The following is a 17,971-nucleotide window of genomic DNA, read 5'->3' as shown; positions in this document are numbered from 1 at the left end:
CCACACAAAAACCTACACAGAGAGGTTTATAGCAGCTTTCTTCATAATTACCAAAAGCTTGGAAGCAACCAAGACGTCCTTCAGTAGGCGAACGGATACATAAAAACTGTGGTACATCCAGACATTCCACTGAGGAATATAATTCAGTACTCAAAAGAAATGAGCTATCAGAACACAAAAATAAATGGGGGAGACTTAAATGCGTATTACTAAGTGAAAAAAGCCAATCTGAAAAGGCTGCATACTGTGTGATTCCTACTACCTGACATTCTGGAAAAGGCAAGACTATGGTGGCAGTAGAAAATTCAGCGATTGCCAAGATTCTGAGTTGGGAGGAATAAATACATGGAGCACAGAAGATTTTTAGTGAAAATACCCTGTATGATGTTGTAATGATGAGTACATTATACATTTGTCCAAACCCATAGAATGCACACCACCAAGAGTGAGCCATTAGGTAAATTATGGACTTTGGGGCATTATGATGGGTCCATGTAGCTTCGTCTTTGGTAAAAAAAAATGTAACATTTTGGCGAGCGATGTTGATAATGGGGAAGGTTATGCATGTGTGGGAGCAGGCGATAAATTGGAAATCTCTGTACCTTCCTTTTAATTCTGTTGTAAACTTAAAACTGCTCTAAAAAATAGCCTTTTTTTTTAAAGATTTATTTTATTATTTATTTATTTTATTTTTGGCTGCATTGGGTCTTCGTTGCTGCGCACGGGTTTTCTCTAGTTGTGGCGAGCAGGGGCTACTCTTCATTGTGGTGCGTGGGCTCCTCATTGCAGTGGCTTCTCCTGTTGTGGAGCAGAGGCTCTAGGCATGTAGGCTTCAGTAGTTGTGACACACAGGCTCAATAGTTGTGGCTCATGGGCTTAGTTGCTCCTCGGCCTGTGGGATCTTCCTGGAGCAAGGATTGAACCTGTGTTCCCTGCACTGGCAGGCAGATTCTTAACCACTGCACCACCTAGGAAGTCCGTCTTTCTTTTTTAAAAAGGTAATTATGCTCACCACAGACATATTAAAGAAAATATTGCATCTCAAAAAAATAGTATGTGTATACATGCATATATACAGCTATTATAAATTCTACTGATAAAAGGATGTGTAGCACAATTTTTAAATAGTAAAATATACAACACTCTACCATAAATTATATATAACCAATTGATTTTCACAGAGTGCTTTTGTTGATTTTTTCCAAAATCTTGTATCTGTAGCCAAACAATGACTGCAATTGATGTGCTGACATGAAGAGCTTCTTAGCTGAGCCAGATGATAGTTTTCCAATAACGGAAAGTATATTTCCTCAATTTTCCTGTTTACAATGTAACGGGACAATGTACAGACGCAACACACTTTTAAATTTAATTTGCTTTGTCAACATTTTCTCCATCTCTTTAAGCCTAGAAAAGCAGTAAAACGATAAATCACATCCTAATTTGCAGCATTTGACAATTTCCAAGGTGTAAACACTTCCCCTATGGCAGATTTCAAGCTACCAACACGATCATCGAACAGGGAGTTGGGAAGAGAGACCATTTTTTAGTATTTCCAGCATAGACACAATAGAAGTAAATAACTTCGACAGCATAGATAAACGTGGTAGAGTAACTAGGAAGTCCTGAGCTTTGAGCACATGCTCCCTTTGTTTTTGATATAACTTAATTGTACATTTACATAATTAATTTTTTTAATAATGGGCATGTTTAACACCTGCATTGCAAAATCCTGAAAATTTCACAACCAGCTCCCATAAGCTGGCACCAGGCCCCGCCCCACCCCCACCCCGAAATGCCACAAACAGGTCTCACGATACTTTGACTTCACAGAACCCTCTGAGGTTGACAACTTGTTCATGATTTCACCTTACAAGTTATGGAGGTAATAGAATCTGCAGCGATTCTGTGTTCAGCTCACTACACGATCCCCCAAGAAACAATACATTTTGCCACAGAAGTGAAAACTATCTTGTTTCAGACTGAAGAGCAGAATAAGGACAGAGTCTGGGCAGATGGTGCTAATCACACAAGCGGCCACCAGATGGCGAGCATGCCAGCCTCCTCCTAGTGAAAGCTGCTTGATTGAATGTCAAGATGGGAACCATCTCAAAGAACAGCTGTTTGGGTCTTCTGATGGAAAAGGGAACTTTGCATAGCATTTGGGATATTTGGGTACCTCCTCAGGAAGGTCTATTGCCATTTTCCCTCTAATCTTCCATTATACAATAATACTGGTAACAGTAGGGATGCATTCAAAGCCACCACCTGAAGTGCATGAACTCATTTATTCCACGTATGAAGTCTCATGAAGTATGAGTAAACATGCCCCACTTTTCCACATGAGAAATCACAATCCATTTGTTTATTTCATAAATATTTATTGAGGACCTGCCGTGACCCTGCCCATAGTAAGTAGCAGAATCAATTCAAACTCCAGAAACTCAGCTCCGAATCTCATCCTCTTCCAGGATGCCACATACCAGAGTTGTTATTACTTTCTTAAACAAGCCACCCCCCCAAAAAAAACAAGGATGGTTGCATTTTAGCTGAATTATTGCCAGAGCTATACGATGGTATGACAAGTTACTTTACCTGTTTGATCCAGTTTTCTCACTTGCGGAGTCCCTGAAGTTTGTTTCTACCTCTTAGTCTATAAACTTTCAGTTATCTAAGCCAGGGGTCCCCAACCCCTGGCTGCTAGGGACCGGGCTGCACAGCAGGAGGTGAGCACCGGGCGAGTGAGCAAAGCTTCATCTGCTGCTCCCCATCACTCCCTATCGCTGCATTACAGACTGACCCAGCCCCTCCGGCCCCCTGCCCCATCCATGGAAAACTTGTGTTCAGTGAAACCAAAAAGGTTGGGGACGGCTGATCTAAGCAATAAATAAGAGAAGCTCATGGCATAAATTACTGCCATTAGACGTACCTGATATAGCCAAAGCCCTCAGGATTTTTGCTATTGCATATAATATCAGGCTGTAATGCAGCGATAGGGAGTGATGGGGAGCAGCAGATGAAGCTTTGCTCACTCGCCCGGTGCTCACCTCCTGCTGTTATGAAAATTCATGCACAATTTTTTGTGTGGATGTATGTCTGCATTTCTCTTTGAGTGTATACCCAGGAGTGGAATTACTACACCATATGGTAGCTCTGCATACACACGTTTTTTAAATGAGGGCCATACTCACTGACGCCAGGGAAAACCTTACGTTATAATGAAGGCACACGACTCACGGACAGTGGATAGAAAAGCTGCACCATGGTTAAGGCAAAGTTCTCCCCACAGCCTACAAGAGCCTGTGTGATCTGGGCACGCCTCCACCTCCTCCACCACCGCTGGGGCAGGAGCGCCCCCTTGTGCTCATCTGACCTCAGGGCCTTTGCACTTGCTTCTCCCTCTGTCAGGGATACTCTTGCCCAGGTATTCACATGGTGTGTTCCTTCACTTTCTTCAAGCCTCTGTTCTCATCACCTAACCACAGAGGCTTGCTGGGGTCTGTCTGAAAAATAGTAGCCCCATCCCCCATCGCTCACTCCCCTACTTCATTTTTTTTTTGTAGCACCTGTCATCACCTGTCATCTTATAATTTTATTTGTTTTCTATCTCCTGCCACTGGAATGTAAGTTTACATGAGAATAGCAACTTTTTTTGACATTATACTTCCCAACACCTACATCAATAAACGTATTAAGAATGAATCCATGCCTGGCATACTATGGGCTCAATAATAAGTGAATGAATAAAAGCAAGATAGATGTCCTTTTCTAAACTCACAGTCACTGAAGCAAACAGGACACATATCTCCGAAGCAATAAATGGAATGTTCCTATTGAATTTCAGATGTTGTCTTTTTATTGAATTTTTTTCCAGTGAATTGAACTGATCCCCAATAGATAGAGTGGTAGCTATGAAGAAAAGTGTCTCAGACAGCCGACATCTAGCTTCACAGGGAAAGTCATCAACATAAGCAAAAGGATATTTCCCCAGGGAGCTCTGTCACTGAAGCCAAAATGCAGTAAAATGAGGGCAAGTTAGTTTTATATTTTCTAATTTCATGCCTTAAGGAAGCATCCTGTGGCCTAAGTTTTGTAGTAATATCATTGAAAGAGCCAAAGATCTAACATTAACTAGGTGGCCGCTGTTGTTGAAATACATCCTGGGTCATGTTTTGTGTTTTCACATTGCCAGGAACATCTACGATTCCTGTTTTCCATCTGTGTTTGAATTCATGCAGAGAAATCTATCCTATCTCTTTAAAAAGTGTTTTCCAAAAACAAAATAGGGAACATGGTAATTTTGTTCAATGAAGTAGTTATTTTTAGACCTGGAAGAACCTTTAAAATCATCCAGTATGTGTTGTATTGTGTTGTTTTTGTCCAGCTGGATCTTTCCTCAAAAGAAATTTTAAGAGGGGATCCAGTGGGCAGTGGATGGAGGTGGAGCCTGCCCGCCAAGTGATATGGGGTGATGAGCCAGAAACAAGCCCCCCAGCCCTGCAGTTTCCTTGGGAGTCCCCAGAGGGGCCCCAAAGGGCTCTTCATAGCAAAGCTAAAAAGCGTGGATCTAGTCCAAACGTGTCTCACAAATAAAGAAGGCTTGGCCAGTGCTCGGCTGAGTTTTACGTCTCCTACGATAAGATACAGATGTTGTCTCACTGACTCCTCCCACCCCCTATAAAACAGCATTTATTTGGGCACATCCATTTTTACAGATAAGTGAGCATTGCTTCCTCAAAGAGCTTTTTTCTGACACCCCAGACTAACAAGTCCCCTGTGTGTCCCTGCAACACCACGCCCTTCTCTTCTTGAAATTATCACGATTTCAATGTTTGCAATGCATGTCTCGCCTCTTAGGTATAAGCCCTATGGCAGCAGGCACAGTGTTTCTCACCTTCCCCAGTATGTTCCCAGAACCTAGAACTTGGCCTGTAAACACCTTGAGGGGAAGGATTACATTGTATTTGTCTTTTTATCCCTAGTGCCTGGTCCTGTGCTTAGCTCAGAGTGGCAGCTCAGTAACTATCTTTCAATCAAATTGAACTGTGCAAATAAAATTACCCAGAAGTTAGAAAATTCCTTTCCAGGCCTCATTCAGGCTCTTCTAGGGTTGGGCAGTCCTGAGCAATTGCCTTACCTAGTTGCAGTCATCTGTAAAATAAAACAGTTGGATTCTGGGGTCTTAGAAAACCCTTTCATCTGGAAAATTTCATGATGCTATTTTCCTCTTCTTGGAAATGTCCGATGAACATGTGAGGCAGGAACTTGAATTAATAAGATGACTATAAATATAAAAGAATGTTAATCAAGAGTTAATTGCGGCCGTGATCGTATAGTGGTTAGTACTCTGCGTTGTGCCCGCAGCAACCTCGGTTCGTCTCCGAGTCACGGCACCAAAAAAAACAAAAAAAAAAAAAAAAAAGAGTTAATTGCTGGGACTTCCCTGATGGCACAGTAGTTAAGATTCCGCGTGCCAGCGCAGGGGACATGGGTTCAATCCCTGGTCCAGGAAGATCCTGCATGCGTGGCGCAACTAAGCCTGTCAGCCACAATACCAGGATGGTGCTCTAGAGCCCATGAGCCACAACTACTGAGCCCACGTGCTGCAACCACTGAAGCCCACGTGCCTAGAGCCTGTGCTTCACAACAGGAGAAGCCACCGCAATGAGAAGCACGCTCACCGCAACAGAGTAGCCGCCACTCGCCACAACTAGAGAAAGCCCATGCAGCAACCAAGACCCAATGCAGCCATAAATAAATAAATAAGTAATATTTAAAAAAAATAAAAATAAAAGCAGCAGTATAACCCATACAGACTTGAAAGAAATACATTGGTAAATAAGAAAAGATACACCTGGAAAATGTGCTGGTGTGATGAAGTAAAAAGCTGATGTGGCAATATTCACGTCACATAAAGAAAAAAAGAGAGAGAGTTAATTGCTAAGAGAGGACCTTAGGGGTCGCACCACATGCCATGAAATCTTCATTCTACCATTTACCAGCTGGGGGACTGGAGGTGAGGTACTTAACTTCCCCATGCCCCCGTTTCTACATCCAGAACAAAGGCGAGGATTGAATGAGATCACGTAACTAAAGTATTTAGCATGGTACTGGGTATCTAATAAGATCTCAGTAAATGTTCATTGGCATTATCACCAAAAATATTCAAATGGGAATGATTTCCATTTAAACATATGTAAAAATAGCTTGATGACATTTTCCATAAACTCACTGCTGTTCCTTCTTATGTTTTAGGAGACAAACCCACCAAGGGAAACAAGGTAAGAAGAAGCATTAAAATGCATTTGTTACCCACCCTTTGTTTTAGAAGCATAGGAATATGGACAATGTGAAAGCTTACGTGGCACTTGAAAAATATATCCTGGAAGTTTGGTTGGGATTTGTCATGTATATTTGTAAACCAAAAAATTATTAACCATTTAGCTCTGCTCAAAGAACCATAACTTTAATTTCTGATTCTCTTTCTTTTTGCAGACTCCTATACCACCTCCTCGGTAAGATGCTGAAAAGAGAATTTTGTCTTGCTAAAACTTAAACGATTAGTTCCAGAATTTGAAAAAGAGAAACACAAACATCTGACACTGAAAAACTAACATGAGTTGGTTAATGAACAGGATTGAACAAGCCTCATTCATCCATTTAATCATTCATTCGGTCAGGGTCATCTATTCCGTATACCTTCACTCATCGATCTTTGATGAAGGCCTTGCTTCCCTGCCTTCTGTTTCTTTCCCTTCGTTTAGTACAGAAAGCTCTCCCTCCTTTACGTACAGAAATCTGCCAGAGAGCCGTGGCGCTGGGAAATGCCTTCAAGGGACCCACAGTATATAAGTATATAATCATATAAGTACATATATATATAATACATATATAAATGCAAATATTATTATATTGTACTTATATATATGGAGGCAAAAGCAATAGACTTGATTTCTTAGGCTCTGAGTGAGTCGGCCACTCTGTTGTTCTACTTGGGCCCGTGAGGACCTCCATCACAGCATTTATTACCCTGGCTGGTCATCTTCTCAGCACTTGTCTCTCTGCCCTCCCAGAGGGAAGCATCTTGAGCCAGGGACTGTGTCTTTTTCCTTTCTGCATCTGCAGCATCTACCAACAGTGCTTTATACACTTCGTGAATGAGTGAGGGCGTGGATGAATAAATGTGTGAATGAGGCACTCATTGACTTTGGAACATTGTCCTATTTCTTTGGAGAGATTCAAAAGCTCATGTATTCCAGTCTGGGGCAAATGAAAGGCTGCCGCCATATTTTTACCCCAGGCCTCCTAAAACTTCAACAGATGACATATTGATAAACCTATGACACCCTGTAGAAAATTACATCACACTCCAGAAAATAGAACCAGACCAAAGGGCAAATTGCAGGGAGAGAGATTTAGCCTCGTTAGAAGAACGAGTATTCTGACACTCAAAGCTCCCTCTAAGGTCGTGAGCCTCTCGCCCCAGAAAAACTGATGTCTCCAACCCAAAGCTGGGGGCACAGCGGGCAGGGCTGTGTGAATTCCAGGTCTAAGGAGCCATCTGGGCAGCAAACCTTCTCAGGTCCCCACTGTGACTCTTCACACAGGCCACCCGTCACGCTTCCAAAGAAGTACCAGCCCCTGCCCCCTGAACCGGCGAGCAGCAGGCCCCTCTTCCCGCAGAGGCACACCTTTCCCGAAGTCCAGAGAGGGTCCAGGTGAGAGGCTTGCTGTTGCTGGTGGTGAGAGGACCAGGGGACGGGTGGGCAGGGCGAGGGCGGCGGCGAGCACGAACCAGGCACCTCTCTACATGGGCTCCCCAACCCGGTGGGGACAGCCACCCATACCTTGAGGGAAAGCATCTCAGAAATCTGTAGTTTGGCTCCTTGATGGAAAATACACCTCCTTTGTAATAAAATGAGTTATTGGAAGAATGACTCTCGACGTGAATTAGCCATTAAAGAAAACATTAACACTGCCAGAACGGAAAGGCGGTTCAAACTTTCTGAGGACCACTTTGGGCTCCCTGCTTCCCATCTCCCAGGCCCGAGAAGTATCACCGTGCATGTGAAAACCCACGTACCAAAAACATGATTGATTGCCCTTTTGACAAATAAATATGAAAAATCCAACCCTCCGGTATTAAGTATTGATGCCAGAGCCCCACTCCCAAAGGTGCAGGGCACTGGACAGCCAGCTCTGATCCCAAAATGTCACACATATGAGTGGGCCTTTCTTTTTTGAGAGAGAGAGAGAGAGAGTTTAGATTTCCAAAATTACCTTATTTTAGAACAGAGATTGGCATTTCCCTCTTGTTTCTGCACAGAGTGAGAGATGCTTTCTGATTGCAAGCTTGGATGATCAGGTGCAGTGCAAGGCACTAGTTTATCAATGGGTATTTCTCGTGGATAGAGAAATTCAAACTATCACGCACATTTCGCACTTTTATGGAAAACACTTTCATCACCGGTTCTGATGAGGGACCGTAAAAGAGTCGAAAATGCCATCTCCCCCCTTTAGTTTTCTGGCGAGTGCCTCTTCCCTTTCTGTTCTTTACAAGCCCCACACAAACATACATCTTCCATGCAGAAACCCCTCCTGCTCTTCCTCAGGAAATGTCCTCTCTCTCTGTCCCCAGCCCAACTCTCAATCCAAACTGCCCAACTTGAACCGTAGGTTCTCCTTATACACTGGCGGAGGAAGGGCAGCAGTTCTTAACTGCGGGTGTCTTTGCTCCCAGGGGAGTTAGCAGTGTCTGGAGACATTTTTGTTGTGACAACTTGGGTGCTGGGGATACGTCTGGTGGGTAAAGGTCAGGAATGCTGCCAATCACCCTGCGTTGTATGGGATGGCCCCACAGCAAAGAATAATGAGACCTAAAAGGTCAGCGGAGCAGAGGTTGGGAGACTCTGCCTCAAGGCAAAGGACTCACTTCTCTAACCCCAAAGTTTTTCTCTTGCGGTAAACTAAAGATAAGCAGAAATAGAGACATAGAAGTAGAGAACAAATGTATGGATACCAAGGGGGAAGGGGAGAAATGAACTGGGAGATTGGGATTGACATATATACACTATTGATACTACGTATAAAATAGATAACTAATGAGACCCTACAGTATAGCACAGAGAACTCTACTCAATGCTCTGTGATGACCTAAATGAGAAGGAAGTTCAAAGAAAGAGGGGATATGTGTATACGTATAGCTCATTCACTTTGCTGTACAGCAGAAACTAACACAACATTGTAAAACAATCATACTCCAATTAAAAAAAAAAAATACTGCCCACTACCTACCTCCTGGGCTAATGTGAGAATTAAATAAGATGATTTCTATCAAGTGCTTATCAGAGATAGCACATATTTATTACCAACAAGTGTTGCATTTACCACTTTGAGCCATTTTCTATTGGTGCCTTTGCCACTACATGTAATATGTTTGGATATGTCTGTCCCTTCGACCCCAAGAGAAGGAGCTAACTCACTGCAGTCTGCACACGTCCTAGCACAGCACCAGACACACCGTAGATGTCTGGTAAATACTTATTTCCTTCTGCAGTTTCCCGACGGTCCCAGCCAGATTAGGAGTCACCAGATTTGTTCTGTTTTGATGTTTGTGTGCAAAGAATGAGAGTCTTGGAAGCAACAACAGTACCAGAACGACATCAGAATTGGAAATGTGAAAGGCATCGTCCCTAATACTCCAGACCAAGTAGTCTACTGTGTCAAGAACTGGTCGAAACTCAGAGAAGGAGATAGAAAATAGGATGAATAAATATCAAAGATGATGAGGTTGTTTAGTGTGGAGAAAAGAGGATTTTTATTTTCTTTCTGTTTCTTTACATTGGAAAGAACAGGATGTACGGACCCAGCAGGACAGGGTTTGGATCCCAGTTGAGCCACTTCTGGCTGTAAAATTTCAGGAAGCTCTTAAACAGTTCTGAATCCTGCTTTCCTTATTGGTAAAAAGAAAATAACCATCCCCATGAGATAGAAGTGTGGTGAGGAGGTATGTGATTTTTCTAAAGTACTAGGATAATATCAGTCACAGCATATGAAAGAAGAAAGAAAAACACTTAAACAGCATCTCCCATCTGTACCCAACAGAATTAGGTCCCCATAACCCTATTTTTTCTTGAAATCAAAGGTATAGATTCTACGGCAATGTTTCTTATCCTGGCTTTACATTAAAATAACTAGGTAAACTTTTTTAAGAGTACTATCCCCCAGGATCTGTTTTAATTGTTCTGAGAGTATCACTATAGGGCATCGCTATTTTTCAAACTGCCCAGATGAATCTACTGTACAGCCAGGGTTTGAAACCCAAAGGGACCCAGATTCTAGGCATATTTCTCCCACTCAAGCTTCGAAGTGCTTAGGCATTACCTGTCTGTGTCCAAGCTTCTAAAGTCTAAAATAATACTCTCTTGGGCTTCCCTGGTGGTGCAGTGGTTAAGAATCCGCCTGCCAACACAGGGAACACGGGTTCGAGCCCTGGTCCGGGAAGATCCCACATGCTGCAGAGCAACTAAGCCTATGCATCACAACTACTGAGCCTGAGCTCTAGAGCCCGTAAGCCACAACTATTGAGCCCACATGCCACAACTCCTAAAGCCCAAGCACCTAGAGCCCATGCTCCACAACAAGATAAGCCACTGCAGTGGGAAGCCCGTGCACCACAAGGAAGAGTAGCCCCTGCTCCCCGCAACTAGAGAAAATCCACTCGCAGCAACAACGACCCAACACAGCCAATAAATTAATGAATTAATTAATAATAATAATAAAAATACTCTCTTGATCTCCAGATGAGCGCCCTCTGCTGTCTGAATCACACCAAGCAGCCCAGTGTCAGCCATGTCGGTGGTGTTGGGATCTTTACACATCTAAGTTTCTGTATCTCTGGGGTGTCTTGGTTGTAGTTTACAGTGTTTAATCATTCTCAGACCTGATGAGAGCTGTACTGGGCCTCTTCACCAGAGAATAGTTACATTTCATCCCATTGACTCCTTTCTGCAGCCCAATAAAGTATGATTTTCTAAGGCTTAGAAAGGCCAGAGTGCCCAGCCCAGTAATGGCACACAATAAGCATCTGATAAAAACCACTTCCCTACCCATTGGTCAAAATTATAGGGTTGGTAATGACTGCTGAGGGGGCAAAAACGTGAAAAGCGCAGTGCAAGACACTGGGAATGCCACAAGGACTGAGAGAGCTTTGTTTCATCTTATTTTATTTTATTTTACTTTATTTTTTAACTTTTATTGGACTATAGTTGATTTACAATGTTGTGTTAGTTTCTGCTGTACAGCAAAGAAGCAGTTATACATATATATATCTCCTCTCTCTTTTTAGATTCTTTTTCCCACAGAGGTCATTATAGAGTATTGAATAGAGTTCCCTGTGCTATACAATAGGTCCTTATTAGTTACATTTTATATATAGTGCTGTGTATATGTCAATCTCAATCTCCTAATTTATCCCCCCTCCCCTTTTCTGCCCTGGTTATGGTTATAAGATTGTTTTCTACATCTGTGACTCTATTTTCCTTTTTTTATAAATAAGTTTATCCTTCCCATTTTTTTTTTTTAGATTCCACATGTGAGCAACATCATGTGATATTTGCCCTTCTCTGTCTGACTTACTTCACTCAGTTTGACAATCTCTAAGTCCATCCATGTTACTTCCAATGGCATTATTTCATTCTTTTTAATGGCTGAGTAATATTCCATTGTGTGTATATACCACATCTTTATCCATTCGTCTGTTGATGGGCATTTAGGTTGCTTCCATGTCCTGGCTATTGTAAAGAGTGCTGCAATGAACATTGTGGTATGTGTGTCTTTTTGAATTATGGTGTCCTCTGGGTATATGCCCAGTAGTGGGATTGCTGGGTCATACAGTAGTTCTAATTTTAGTTTTTTAAGGAACCTCCATACTGTTTTCCATTCTGGCTGTATCAATTTACATTTCCACCAACAGTGCAGGAGGGTTCCCTTTTCTCCACACCCTCTCCAGCATTTACTGTTTGTAGATTTTTTGATGATGGCCATTCTAACCAGTGTGAGGTGATACCTCATTGTAGTTTTGATCTCCGTTTCTCTAATAATTAGTGATGCTGAGCATCTTTCCATGTGCTTTTTGGCCATCTGTATGTCTTCTTTTGAGGAATATCTGTTTAGATCTTCCGCCCATTTTTTTGATTGGGTTGTTTGTTTTTTCGTTATCGAGCTGCATGAGTTGTTTGTATATTTTGGAGATTAATCCACCTCCTAGATTAATGAAAATAAAAACAAAAATGAACAAATGGGATCTAATTAACCTTAAAAGCTTTTGCACAACAAAGGAAGCCATAAACAAAACGAAAAGACAACCCACAGGTTGGGAGAAAATATTTGCAAACCAAGCCACCGAGAGCTTTGCTTTAGGAAGAGAGCTTTCAATTCATTTTTATTTGGGCCCAATTAGGTAGTCAGATGGCCATTACTAATAACCACGTGTGAATGACCCACGTGAGGCTGTCGTGAGGTTCACTTTCTCTGAAAATAGAAGGAAGATTGAAGATCTGAGCTTCTTTGGTCAATGCAGGGAGAATAGTGCCCGCTGCCTTCCTAACAGCTGCTCCCTAGGCCCCTGCAATGAATCACCCTCCCCGGGAGGCTGTGATTTACATGTGGGGATCAACTACATCAGTGAAGACAGCTGCAGCCCTTACAATTGGCCGTGCTCACCGTGGGTGGCAGTGGTGGTCCCCGCTATTGTGTTTCGGCCCCCATTGGTCTCTGCCAGCTCTGCCCTTCTCTATTTTATAGCTAAGTCCTGGCTTCGCAAAACAATTGCAGAATTGAAGCACTTCAGTTAAGGAAACTGCCATTTAGATCGTTCATGGACAACTTGAAACTAGGAGAGAACGCCGATGGTTGGGGAATGTTGGTTAGATATTTTCAACCACTTAGGGGTCATTATTATGAGTTTTACAATACCCATGTACTTAATATATTTTGCTTACTTTTTTTTTTCTTTTTTTTTTTTTTTTTTACTTAAATAGGTATATTTAAAAGGGAAACATATCATTATCATAAGTAATCACAACACAGTTTCACAGCAAAACTTTCAGTCTGGGGAGGCTTTCTCTGTTAAAAGGGAAGAAAAGTAGAGTGATTTTCAGGATATACTCACCGCCACATGGAAACTCTCTCCTTGACATAATTAGAAAGAAAGAAAAAAGTTTCCAACCATGTATCCATGGTAATTTCATTACCATGGTACATGCACCAAATAAAAACTCACCCAGAGAAATCCTGAGAGTAGTCATCATTTGCTGTAGCTCTAGCTACACACAGCCCACTTTGGAGCTATGCAGAAAGCAGTACTGCAATCCCCAATGTTCTGATGAGGACACAGAACTGCAGACTGGTCACTGAGCCATGAAATTTCCTTTAAGCTTCAGCAAACTCAGTGGCCCGAGGTGCAGGGTTCAGCCAAAACATAATTTAAATAAAGTGTGTGATATTTTACCAACAAAACACTCATATGCTTTTCTCTTTCTGACTTACTTCACTCTGTATGACAGTCTCTAGGTCCATCTACATCTCTAGAAATGAACCAGTTTTGTTCCTTTTTATGGCTGAGTAATATTCCATTGTATAAATGTACCAGAACCTCTTTATCCATTCCTCTGTCAATGGACATTTAGGTTGCTTCCATGATCTGGCTTTCGTAAATAGTGCTGCATAATGCATATGTGTGGAATCTAGAAAAATAGTACAGATGAACCTGTTTGCAAGGCAGAAATAAAGACACAGGTATAGAGAACAAATGTATGGATACCAAGGGGAGGAAAGGGGTGATGGTGGAATGAATTGGGAGATTGGGATTGACATATATACACTTATATGTATAAAACAGATATCTAATGAGAACCTACTGTATAGCACAGGGAACTCTATTCAGTGTTCTGTGGTGACCTAAATGGGAAGGAAATCCAAAGAAGAGGGGATATATATATATCCCCATATACGTATATACACACACACACACATAAAGCTGACTCACTTCACTGTACAGCAGAAACTAACACAACATTGTAACCAACTATACCCCAATAAAAAACAAACAACAGCAAAAACACTCATTTGCCTAATTATGGTTTTCCCTTTTCAACTATATCGCTGACACTGCATCAATTCAAGCAATCTTCATGGCAAAATTGTGTATTCTGATGATTTGGGAGGTGGAAAAAATCATTATACATATCGAGAAACCATAAAAAGAGAGAAAGTATGGATTACAAAGAAGATATACAAATTCATGAATGGAAACTATTGATTTTAAAGTGTAGACTTTATTATCATTATAGTTTTGCAAGATGTTGCCTTTGTGGGAAACTGGGTTAAGGGCACATGGGATGTCTCTGTATTATTTCCTATCACTGCGTGAGACCTACAATTAGGTCCAAATAAAGTGTTTAAGTTAAAACAGGGTGTAACTGTTAAAAGTTTTCTGCAGATGTAAGGTGCTATTTCTTCCAAATACCTTCACATATATTATTTCATGAGAACCTTAATCAACCCTCTTCCTTTCTGTCTGCATTTACCCATTTTACAGGTGGGAAAATGAAGCTTCAGAGAGGAAATTTCACTTATTGAGTGTGATGGAGCGCAGAGATGACAGAGCAACGATTCAAATCCAATTCGTTTGAAACTAAGCCAAAAACAAAGGGAGGCTCAGGAAGGGCTGTTTTTAGAGTACACTGTATTATCCTCAAATGCACACTGAATACCTACTTTGCACAGGCAAGGATGTGGAAAACTTATTCTATGTCGTCAATGGCCATGTTTTACTTATTGACCATCTCCAGCAGCCAATCATGGGAAGACTTATGAGTGGAAACATGCTCTCAGAGAGGCAGGGTGGTGCTGGGGAGGAGGCCAGAGTCCACCCTGCTCTGCTATTTCATCACTTTGTGCAGGTCTCTCTGTCTTCGTAAATCTCATTGAAGACACCCCCTAAAGCCCAGCGATGCCTTCATTTTACATGTGAGGGGGTCAACCAGCTTGTGGGGGTCTTGTCACCACAGGCATTTCAATGTCCAAGGACGGTTGTTGTGCATGGAATGGACTTTTTACAATTACTTGGGTTCTCACTTTAAAATCTGAGTTTTTAAAGTTACCACTTCCAGAGGGAGGGGGATATGGGGATATATGTATAAATGCAGCTGATTCACTTTGTTGTGCAGCGGAAACTGGCACAACAGTGTAAAGCAATTATACTCCAGTAAAGATCTAAAGAAAAAAGAAAGTTACCAATTCCAAAGGCTAACTTTCCCAAAGCTTCAAATTTCCATTTATAAAGTATATTGGTCGACTTGCAAATGGAATATTTTTATCTAAACAGAAAGACAATCACTCTGCTTGTCACATTATATAGGTTAAGACATAAGACATTTAGGAACTCAGTTAAATCTCCTTAAACATTTGAAATACCCTTATTCACTTAATGTAATTGATATTTTAAATACTTCTAATGCTGATAGGGCAGATTCAAACCCTAACAAGCAAAACTTTAACACTTTATTTTTATAAATCTAAAATGTGAATGTATAAATACAGAAAAATTCAAGTTCTCTTCAACAGTTTGAATGGTCTACAAACGGAGTTGAACATAGCTTGACTCTTATTAACTTAAAATCACAAGTCTAAAATCAATTACCCATTTTAAACAGAAGTCACGTGGCCAATCTGTCAGTGTTCCTAAGATGCCAAATTTTCTTAGACATTAAAAACACTGAGATTAGCCTCAATTTAACCCCAAAAGAATTAATACTATGGCTGTCTGTTCTACTTTATTACTTCCAATCATACTTCTTCATCTTCCACTTGTCCTATTAAAAGCAGGAGGCAGGGTGCAGATGTATTATATCAGATGGAATCATGAAACAGGTTAAAAAATGTGGGACCTCGGTACACTTGCTTCTTGCTTGGAGGTCTGACACCAGGGTACAGCATCTGAGTGCTGTATGTTACTGGGATCATCTTACCTGATACAGAGAGATCTTTATAACTCTAGATCAACAGCCTTCAACTGGGATTGGTGTCACAGCCTTAATCTCCTGGCATGTCTTCAGTTCCAGTCTTTCCACAGACAGACCTAGGTAGATAGATGTGCACGTCACCCCCCAACTCCCTTCATAACCTCCTCATCTGGCTTTGCCCACATTCTAACACTAGTGCCCACTGAATGCCCAACATTTTCCTTTTTATCTCTAGCAATCCTCACAGTAACCCTCTAAGATGAATATCCTTGTGACCACTTTGTAGATGAGAAAAATGAGGCTGAGAGAGGCTAACTGACTCAATTGTCAACATAAATGAAAGGCTTGGAGTTTCTTCTGAGACCCTGCCAATGGTCCAATGTCCACTCCATCAAATGCTGTGTTGAATTCTTTCCCTACCATTCAGTTTCGTGTTTCTTCTGTCTCAGATCTCCACTAATTATCAGCATTCTTTCTCTCACGCATGCCTTCCTGGGTTCCAGCTGTACCACAACTTCACACTTAAAACTCTTTATACTTCCTTAAAGCAAAAAACAAAAAGCTTTAAAATCAGGGTAATAATAGCAGGTCCTTCTGTGCTCATGAAACTTGACATGGAAAACCAAATGTCAGGAGAAATGATGATGTTATTTAAATTCTCCTAAAATGAGAGACGAGATTGTTCATGTCCTTTCTGTCACCACCTTTTATACTGGCTCATAACTTCTGCTTTTGCTTAGAAAATTATGAGAAAAAATAACCTGGCTTTAATTGTATAGAACAGTGGTAAATATCACACTGGACTAAGGGCTATTAATTTGGCAATGAAAGTGTAATCAAAGAGTTTTTAAGAGCTCAGAATGATTTTATCTGGATCATTATGAACTGTTTTTTATGTAACACCATATTTCTTTTCCTTGCAGACAGATAAGCTTAAAGAACCTATGTGAGGTAAGTAGCAATTTTGTCCTAGGAAACAAAGAAGGGAATTTTTGTGCAAAGTGTCTGTGATGGGCAAGATAATTATCATAATAGTTGTGCTCGATATGTATTAATATGCCCATTTTAACAGTGATAAAATTAACCAAAACAAAGTAAGCTCAAGATTTTAAATCAAATACCTGTCTTGCCCCCATATTCTGTGTTCCTTGTTACAGTGATGAGAAGAGCGTGCCCATGAGCCGTGGAAGACATGAGGTCTCCACCGATGGCTTCCAAACTCCAGCATTTCAGAAATAAATGTTGGAAACTGTATACCACTTTGCTATTTGCTCTTCACCAGAGAGACAGGACTGCAAAGTGGAAGGAATATGAGATACAGAGTTGCACAGACCTGAGTTAGAGTCCCATTCTGCCACCCACTACTTTGTGAACTTGGGCAGATCCTTCTGCCCCCACCCCACCCCATTCTGTTCTGTTTTCCCAACCAAAACATAGAGATGGGTATCCTCCACTTGGCAAAGTTGTTGCGACAAAGTCAAAGTCAGTCAGAGCCAGCACGTAACTGACCAGGTGAGCAGTAGAGACTCAGTAAATGGCATGAAGTTCAGGGGAGATGGAGTCCCTTAGATGTTTATTTTCTTAAGCCCCCAAAGAAGTTTCTTAAGCAGATGGTAGGTCCTTACTTCACTCCCACTGGCCTCCTAAGGGATTTGGTTCTTATCTTAGTATTTGACCTTTGCTTTTACATCTAGAACATAGAGGTTGATCCCTTTCTCTCTTTTTTTCTTTTGATGTTGAAATCCTCTGTGCACCAGCCAGAACTGAATCTCAGAGACAGAGTTTTGGGTGAAGTAGAAAAGAATAACTTTGTTGCTTTGCCAGGCAAAGGGGAACATGGCAGGCGCCTGCCCTTGAAAACTGTCTCCCAACATGGCAGGATTTGTTGAGGAGTTTTTATAGCAAAAGTTCAAGGGCGGGGTTTCTGATAAGGATCAGGGTGTGTG

The 17,971-nt window shown here is 41.4% G+C and overlaps 1 protein-coding gene across 1 annotated transcript in view; it reads left to right on the top strand.

The window, feature by feature from the left end:
* Positions 1-17,971, top strand: part of CLNK (cytokine dependent hematopoietic cell linker) — a 156,149-nt gene that overhangs the window by 98,187 nt on the left and 39,991 nt on the right. The window contains exons 9-12 of the mRNA XM_057704653.1: positions 6,256-6,281; positions 6,496-6,515; positions 7,608-7,718; positions 16,949-16,976. Of these exons, the coding sequence (XP_057560636.1) occupies positions 6,256-6,281; positions 6,496-6,515; positions 7,608-7,718; positions 16,949-16,976 (185 nt within the window). The remainder of the gene's footprint in view (positions 1-6,255; positions 6,282-6,495; positions 6,516-7,607; positions 7,719-16,948; positions 16,977-17,971) is intronic.

Source organism: Hippopotamus amphibius, chromosome 13, assembly GCF_030028045.1.
Source record: "Hippopotamus amphibius kiboko isolate mHipAmp2 chromosome 13, mHipAmp2.hap2, whole genome shotgun sequence".
Classification (NCBI taxonomy): Eukaryota; Metazoa; Chordata; class Mammalia; order Artiodactyla; family Hippopotamidae; genus Hippopotamus; species Hippopotamus amphibius.
This window is presented reverse-complemented; position numbering and strand designations above follow the sequence as displayed.